The following is a 9,095-nucleotide window of genomic DNA, read 5'->3' as shown; positions in this document are numbered from 1 at the left end:
AACCCAATGGCTACATCGGCGTTTGTTGCATGCAGGGCAAAAAGACAATGTGGGCTGTAGCCTATCGGTGGGGCTTGCCTTTGACCTTCGAAGAAGTTAGTAGAGCCTGGCAGGAGTGTGTTGTGTGCTCCAAAAGGGACTTACACTGAGTTCCACAGCAACATGGGACAATAGCTAACTGAACTATACCCCTCGTCAGGTGGCCGATAGACTATATTGGGCCTCTACCTGTGTCAGAAGGATATTGGTACGCGATGACTTGTGTGGGCACAGCTACTGGACTTCTGGTTGCTTTTCCTACACGTTGTGCAGACCAGCAGGTGACCAAAAGAGGCCTGGAGCATCTCTTTGCTGCCTATGGCCGACCACAGGTGATTGAGAATGATCAGGGCACCCATTTTACTGGACATACACTGCAAGAATGGGTACAACAGCTGGGAATCAAGTGGAAGTTTCATGTGCCATACAATCCTACCACAACAGGCATGATAGAGAGGCACAATGGCTTGTTAAAATCTGGACTAAAGTCAGATACCAGTAGTCTGCAGGGATGGTCAGTCCGCTTATGGACCGTGCTACGGCATTTGAATGAGAGACCCCGAAAGGGAGCTCTGAGCCCCATAGACATATTAACACATATGGCTGCCTCCCCTATACAACTGCAAGTACAAACCAAGGAAGAACCACTGAAGCCGAGGTTTGGCCACCAGAATAACATCTTGCTGCCAGCACCAACGGCACTGAACACCGGACACTATTGAGTGGACATGGCCTTGGACCTTTCGACACATGGACCAACGATGGCTGGCTCTCCTGTCACCTTTGGGACAAGGCCTGGAAGCTGGCCTCCTGTGTATCCCTGGAATAACAGCAGAGTGGCTGCCAAAGTTCACAGTGGTATATCCTGAATGGCCAGAAGGTAGGAGCATCAACCGGGGAGTTTTGTTTTATCATTATGGCCAGTGCATGCACCTCCAGTAGCATTATATATAGACCCTTCAGTAACCCCCACGGGGAAAGGAGTAAAAGTATGGTATACTAGACCGGGAAGGGACCTCCTTCCTGCTACAGTCATATCACAGGACCACTCACTTGCATGCATCCTACCTGATGGACAAGATTTACCTATGTTGGTGACATTAAAACATGTGTCCTATCACCCCTAAAGTCTTTGTGGATTGGGAACTTCCTCTGGCTTGAGGATTATTATAATTTTTGTTATTAGGAGCCTCCTCTCACTTCAGGATTATTATAATTTTTGTATCAAAATCTTGCTATATCTTAATTTTTAATATCTCTATTTTGTTATCCTCTGTTGCTATTGTGGAATCTGGTTACGGTGCCCAAGCTTTCTCACACAGGGACCATTGCAAAAGATTGGAAGTGTGTAGATTGTAAGGCAAGAATCCTGGAGGGGTGGAGTGTGGGGAAGTTGGGGTTCCCATGTCCAGGATCCTCACTGAACTTAAACCACCTGATGATGTAACTGGCCTGTTGCTGGGCTGCTGCTTCCACACCCTTAGGCAATAAGCTATTATTACACTATATAGAGAGCTCGGCCCATTGCTCTGGGCAGAGGCAGAGATGCTAGTGCTCGACCTACCACCGGAGAACAAGCCGGGTAATGAACCCTTTCACCCCAAAGAACATTTTGCTGTCAATTTCTTTGGTCACACTAAACCCATAGCAAACTTGCCTGGGGCTGAAACCCATTGGCAAGACAACCCCAAAGAACGTTTTGCTGTCAATTTCTTTGGTCACACTGAATCCATAGTGAATTTGCCTGGGGCTGAAACCCATTGGTAAGACAGTTTGAAAAGGCAGGAGCAAATGGAAAGAAACTGAACTGGAGCTGTGGCAACTGAGACTGGAGCAGCGGTTCTGGCTGCTGAGGATGAAGCAGAAGGCAGGGATAAAGCAACAAGATCAGCCTGTGTGTTAACAAGACTTTTTGCTGGAGAGGTTGGAGAAAGTATGTTACAGAAAACCAGAAAACCTGGACTGGATCACTGATGAAAGAACTAAGCGGCACACGGAGGTCTTGGAGGGTGGAGGTTTACTTTATGCTGTTGGGCTCAGAGGAGAATGATCTCCAAAGGTCTGAGCCCTGAGTACAGCAGGACCATGTCTTTTATACATTTATTACAAAGCTAAGGAGGGGAGTCAGCACTCAGAAACTGTTGCAGTAGGAGCTGTTAGGTCACTATAGGTGTATTCAGGATGCTAGTTATATTTTAATCCATTTCTGTAAAGGTTACCCGGATCCCAAGCACCTAAGCACTTTGTGATTCCTCTATGTTTCTGAAGCCTCAATAGAAACCCTGTTTCCTTGGCTTTCTTGGCTTCTCACCACACCTACCAAGAGGGGGAGGGATTTGAAAACTTTCTGAGTATTTCCTCATCAGGTGGTTATTATAAGGCCCACTCATGGTCCTTTTGGTTAACTCCTTTGAATAGAACTGGTTTGAATACAGCCAGGATGATCACTTGGTAGCAATGGATCTCCTCAGGCTTGAGGGTTATTATTTGTTGTAATTTTTGTTATTTGTGTATTGTCATAGCCTCTGTTGTTATTATGGAATTTGGTTACAATGCTCCAGCTTCCTTGCACAGGGACCATTGCCGAGGATTGAGGGCACACAGATTGAGAGGAGAGAATCCTGGAGGGGTGGAGTGTTGATAAAATGAAAGTTCCTGTGGCCAGGATTCTCACCTGTCCCTGGTTGGCTAGCTCACTACACATGTGTGGGTAATACCTTGTTATTGACTCTATATAAAGAGTTCCGTGCAGTGCTCTGGGTGATAAGGTGGCACACTGCAAGGCTGCAGGAAAGCAGAGCATAGGCTGGAGTGGTGGCAGCACCAAAGACAGAGGCCCAGAGGATGGCTGTGTGGGCAGAGAGGCCCAGAGGCAGAGACCGGCTTGCTGCATGCAGACTCGCTCTGAGTGAATGAGATTTTAGTGGTTGACCTGCCACCATGGAAATAATAAAGTTGGGTATAACCCTTTCACCCCAAGAACGTTCTACTGTCATTTCTTTAGTCATATTGAATCCATAGTGAACTTGTCTGGGGCTGAAACCCATTGACAAGATAGCAATAAACAAGTTTCTCCCACTTTATTTCTCTCTTTGATTGATTTTGGCTTATCTTGGTGAAAATTGCTGAAGGGGAACCTCAGAGACTGGGTGCAGGAAGCCAACAGAGGGGGGCTCTAACAGGAAGAGGAGGACCTGGCCTGTGCATAGCTTTAGCTACTTTACTCCTCACAGGAGCAAGGAAAGTTTCCTCGTCCCCCAGCAACAGCCCAGCCAATGAGATACTGTAACTACTCCGCTAAAGAGTGTGGGTAAAATTGTAGTATTTCCAGAATATCTCGCCTGGCTTTGGTACATCTTCATATCAACAGGCGTTCAGAGGTGGAGGGAATATGGCTTTAGTGCATTTGCATCTTTCCTCAGGGGTGGAGAAGTTCATCTCCCTATCAGTGGGTGATTACCTGGGCAACAGAGGGCTTATCTGTACCTGAGAGGTGAGGGGGTGTGGTTGCTGCTGGAGCAGAGAATAAAGACTGGGACTGCAGTTTGTGAGCAATAAATGGGTTTTAAACTTTATTTCTCCCTTTGACTGATTTTGGTTTTTAGAGGTATTTTGCCCCAGGATTTCCTTTCGCCGGACTTGCAAGAGAAACCCACTATCCTTGGAACTGTAAGTTTACCCCAAGGGAAGTTTTGTTTGTAACAGCCCCTTCCAAGTCTGCCCTTTCCTTCATAAAAGAGCATCCCTCCCCTTTGGCCTGTATATATACATATTTTTAAAAGCTGGTGTTTGTCATAGATTGTGTGTCCAGGGTTGCAGTTCTCTGCTATTCCTATTTTTGCTGGTAAAATAACTGAGTTTTATTTTTGAGGTTAACATACTCTCTCTGATTTTGTGGCTAAGGTTAATTGGCCACGTGATAATCCCTTGGGTTCCCTGCCAGAGGGCTTTCAGCTGGCACAGTGCCTTCTTAGGAGATAATTTCTCAGACCCCCTGGATGTGAGGAATACACAGGGAGTCTTATTTTCTTGAAAAACAACTACTGGGAGGATCTGAGTCTTAGAAGAAAACCTGAGAGGCCTAATCACTGCCCACGGAACGCTGTCCTCGGGTCCGCAGGGGGCTGCGTCCGCGTCCCAGGCCCGGAGGCTTTGGTCCCTGGGGGATGGTCGGTCCCGGCGTCCGCGGCCTGGGGCAGAGCGGGGACCCCCAGACCGCCGGCCCAGGGCCCGAGGAAGGATGAGGAGACTGGCGCCCGGCTTTGGCGTGGCCTCCACCCCTCGTCTGGGACGCAGGCCGCGCCCGCTCAGCCAGCCCCGCCGCCGGGGAGGGGTTTCCCGGGACGAGCCGGCCCCTTTCATCCAGGAAGTGAAAGCGACGTCGGGGTCAATGAAAACAAACGGGGAGCCCTGGGGAGAGGAAGGCAGGCGAGAGGGTGGGAGCGCCAGGCCTGGAGGGAACAGCCCGGGGGTGGGAGCCGGCCCGTGTCCTGACTTCGTGGCCGCTGAGGATCGCTCGGGGATGCGTGAGCCCGCGGCTCGCGGCCCCGCAGCTCCGAGCGGCGTTGGCCGTCCCGGCCTCTAAGGGCCGCCACGTCCCGGCGGCGCGCGCCGGCCGAGGGCCGCTGGGTGCCGGGCGAGGGGGGAGCGGCCGGGGAGGGGCCGGGCGTGCCGGCAGGGGCCGCCCAGGCCGCGCGCCTTCCCCATCACCGCGGCCGGCGCCGGGCCAGGATGCGCGGCGACACACTGTGAAGCATGGAGGGGGTTCTGTACAAGTGGACCAACTATCTCACAGGTCAGAGGGCTCGAGTGCTGCAGGGGACCGCGGGGAGAGGGGAAGGGCTGCGGGGAAGGCGTGTCAGGGGTTCCCTCTTCCTCTGCCGGGTCCGCTGTGACCCTCAGAGTGAGTCGGCCCTATTGGGTCCCGCTGTGTGTCGTTGGAACTGCCCTACACAGGGACAGTTCGCGACTGCGCACCTTCCTGAGGGTGGGAAGTGCGCCGACCACTGCTTTGCTCGTGTGGTAATACTTCTGTGTCTCCTGTAGCTTCCAAAATGATTCCCAATTACTCAGCCATGTGTTGTTGCAATTTCTATCTTTATTCATACTTAATACAGCATTTTGTTAACTGAATTGTAGGGGTATAGGGCCGGAATGGACCCTATAAGATCAAGATTTAATTTTAATAAATATTTCCTGTACTTCTTTTTAATTTCCTCAGCAATACGGTTTATTTTTCAAGTTCTCTTGATAAAAAGTTGTTGGAGCGTAGCAAGCGTGATTTTGGAAGCTGTCTCCGGGTAATATTCTCTTAGCAGTTGGTTGTCAATGAGATATCTTTGTGTTTTGGAATTCGGGTAAGTGTGTGAGAAATCGTGGAAGAAGGTGCAGCATACAGAATTGGAGCAGGCAAATCAGTTTCACCCATGAAATGGGTTGAAAGAAAGAACTCCAATGAGCTAGGTGTTTCTGTAGAATGAGAGACCTTTTCTTTCCGGCTTAGAAAAGAGTCTTACACCTGAGTTGTAAGTCCCATCTCTTCCATCAGCCAGCAATAAAGACAAGTCATTTATTCTCTCAAATTCTCGGGGTGATAAGGCCAGGGTGATCAAATTGTTTATCCTGAAGGTGTTTTCATCTCCAGAATTCTGTGATCACTACATTAGAGGAAGGGGTGTGGACTTAAGTAAGATTAAATAGCAAGCAGATGTCATGGTTCAGTATGATAGGCAAACCTCGACTTGCTTTCCACTTATTCAGTCTGCCAAAAGTATTGAAACCATTAGTAATTGTGTGGTACACTCAATTCACGTCTACCTGACCTTGTAGAAAATTTGCACGTAAACATTTTGTGCATAAACACTGAACTACAGTTGCCTGTTTTTTTGATTAATTAGAATTGCTCAAGCCAGATTTGAAGCAGCATATGCTTTAACATTTATGATACATGGATGTTTTACTTTGTTTGCACTAAAATGTCAAACATTTTGTTTCCATAAATGATGTATTTTACCAGCAAACATTTAAAAGAGGCAAATGTTTTTTATTAAGCTTTTTTATTTGGGCATTTATGAGAACGGTTATACCATTTAGTTGAGGTATTGTATAATTTCAAGACAGTTTTCTATGTTTTGAGATGCAGATGATAATCTCTTGCAAATGTTCATAAGCACAATGTACTGAGGAAACACTTATGCATAGCCCAGAGCAAAGCAGTGGGAAGTTACTGAGATGAGTCATAATTTATTCCTGGAGCAAATGTGGTTTTAGGGGCTGACTTATCTGTGGCACTGAGCATCCTCTGGTTGAGCTATTAACCACAAGTGCTTAGGGTTTTAATCTTTGCCGAGCATTTAAGTTAACTGCTAGTATGCAGTGTGGAAGCTTGCTGAAATGAAATCTTTTGTTTGGAATAATTCCATTTTAAAATTTAAATTGGGCTCAACAACATGCTCATTAATTTTAGTTCATCTTAGGTCAGAAGGATGAGCAGCTGTTGATACTAAATGGTCTTTAAGGAACCTTCCAGTTTGATGACAGTGTTCCTTGAGAATTCTTTGCAGAGAGTAGGACTTCAGTGAACATTTAGTAGTTTGAGATAAAGAGAATATGTTTTTTAAAAAAGAATCTTAAAAAGGGAATTCTGATGAATATTTTTCACAGATATAGCTCTCTTATATAAATGTGTGAATCAATTAGAGATTGTTTTTATTAAATATTTCTTCATAAAGCTGTTTAGAGATAATTAACAGTCTTAATGTATTTAATCATGGTCACCTTTCAAGTTACTACAAATTCTAAATAAATAATTTTGCTCAACATCTGTTTTAAAGAGATTGAAACACAGTAATGCAAACTTAAAAAATCACAATTTGTCCTATATGCATCTGGAACATTGGGCAGAAGGGTGTATTTTTATGACACCCTGCTTACAATTTGCCAAGGTGAATTAGTGTTTGGGAAGATAATGTTTTCATCATTTCTATGTGTGCTTAATGCAATATACTCTCATGGACATACTGCTTATCTGTATTCTCATGAAGAGCACACAATATCTCAGTTTTCTGGTGTTTATTCATTCAATCACTTGAGAAACACATTTTTTTTTTTTAGCACCTGTTATATGCCAGGCACCATTCTAGGTGCTAGAAATGCCGTGATAAACAAGATAAAGTTCACATGCCAAAAGAATTTGTCTTTTAAATTGCTAGGCCTCATTAGGGAATATAGTATCCCATAAAAAGAATTTTCCAAGTGTCTGAAACATGTTTTAATTATTTTGGATATCCATCTTTTGAAACTGTATTATGACATTCCTTGCTGTGAAATTTAACCTTTTTATGATGACTCAGCATTGCCATTTCAAAAGTGTTACGGGTAAAGCCTTTTGGGGAGGTTAAATCCTGGGTCTGTATCAAGGTGTAAGAATGGCTTGCCTCTTAGCTATTGTCTTGGTCCTGTTTGGCCCTGGAAAAACTGAATTAATATAGCAGGTTATGTCTAAAGTGATCAGGCTAAACCGTGATTTAATAGTCACAGAAGGAACAAGGGCAATTACACTGCTTCCACATGGTCACTGTGTTATCAATCAGTGACCTGTTGTAAGCTGGTAGCAGCATCCTTGATGAGGCTTCAAGGGACACCAAGTTTGGTTTGCAAGTGTGGGAGCCGAGCTCTGAGGGAAACCATTGTCCTCATCCCCAACTTTGCCTTGGAGCGAAGTCTGTCGTAGTTGTGCACTCTAGTCACTGAATAAATATTAATTAAATGAATGATTGCAGTTTCTAGCATTTCTGCTGGAGCTGTGCAGCAGCAGTGCAGGGAGGGAGGAATGCCCTCACTACAGAATATGCAGCTTTTTGTTCATTCAGCACTGTGTGCAAGGGAGTTTTCTTAGGCAGTGTTTTATATAAGCGCAGGGAAAGTCACATTGCAGAATTAGAAGACTGGTGGCGTCTAAGAAGTCACCTTGTTCAGTCTGCTCATTTTGGAGACCGGGCAGAATTTTGATATTTATTGAAATGAAAATGTTTGTCCCAGGTTACCAACTAAAGAATGAGTACAGAGGTGGGTCTAGAGCCCATGTCTTCTGTTGCTTTTTCCATTACATCACAACCCAACTCTTGTTTTCCTTCTTAGGAAAAGGGGGCAGTTATGCTGTTTAGGGCTATTATTGAGGTTGGGGTCTTATGGGTTGTCAATGAGAAGTTTGCCACAGAATAAAAATTACACTCCATATTTATGCTGATCTAGAGATTTCTTCAGAAATCTCTCCCAACAGAGTGAAGATTGATGTAAGAACATTTTGGGCAGGGCTTGGCCATTAAAAATTTCATTGTTAGAACATTATTTTAGAGCCAAGAAATAACACGGATGGCAAATTTTGAAGTTATAGTTTTGTATGTGATGAAAGTTTCTTGTTAATCTTCTGTTGTTTATGATCTTTGTAGGTTGGCAGCCTCGCTGGTTTGTTTTGGATAATGGAATCTTGTCCTACTATGATTCACAAGATGATGTTTGCAAAGGGAGCAAAGGAAGTATAAAGATGGCAGTTTGTGAAATTAAAGGTAGGTGTATATATGGAATTAGAGGAATTTGAAGTTAAGGAAGGAAAGGTTTCTTCGGCAAACTCTGAAAAGAGAGAAAAAACATTTCTAACCAAGTAGGGATCTTCTAATACCATTTATTTCCTTAGCAGTTAGGAGTGACACAGCATTGTTAAATAAGTTTTTTATATTTCTCCCTCTACTAATATACTTTGAATTGAAATTCTAAATGTTAGTACTCGTCTTCCAGTTTGTACTTGAAAAACAATTTCTTGTGGATGCCACTTCAGTGTCCATACTGGGTTTGAAAGTTTCTCTTTTGTTCTCATTGTAGAAAGGCATTGTAAAGATTGGGAGCTGGTCTGTGAGGATGATAAGGCAAGCTCTGTAGTGTTTTGATAAAATATTAAGTCAGAGTCATAAACTCTACTTCTTTGCTAAATGGGAGATAAGCTCTTCTAACTTAATAGAGGTGTCTTTCTTTTCTTCCAAAAGGGGAGAAATAAGGCA

General features: G+C 44.7%; 1 protein-coding gene across 2 annotated transcripts in view; it reads left to right on the top strand.

The window, feature by feature from the left end:
- The first annotated feature begins 4,486 nt into the window (after positions 1-4,486).
- PLEKHA3 (pleckstrin homology domain containing A3) overlaps positions 4,487-9,095 on the top strand; it is a 33,163-nt gene continuing 28,554 nt past the window's right edge. The window contains exons 1-2 of one of the 2 annotated variants that reach the window (XM_036879415.2): positions 4,489-4,834; positions 8,490-8,606. In XM_036879415.2, coding sequence (XP_036735310.2) covers positions 4,795-4,834; positions 8,490-8,606 — 157 coding nt within the window. In that variant the 5' untranslated portion in view covers positions 4,489-4,794. Of the gene's footprint in view, positions 4,835-8,489; positions 8,607-9,095 lie in introns of both variants that reach the window. The other variant, XM_036879416.2, reaches the window with a different exon arrangement.

This window comes from Manis pentadactyla, chromosome 6 (genome assembly GCF_030020395.1).
Source record: "Manis pentadactyla isolate mManPen7 chromosome 6, mManPen7.hap1, whole genome shotgun sequence".
NCBI classification, from domain to species: Eukaryota; Metazoa; Chordata; class Mammalia; order Pholidota; family Manidae; genus Manis; species Manis pentadactyla.
This window is presented reverse-complemented; position numbering and strand designations above follow the sequence as displayed.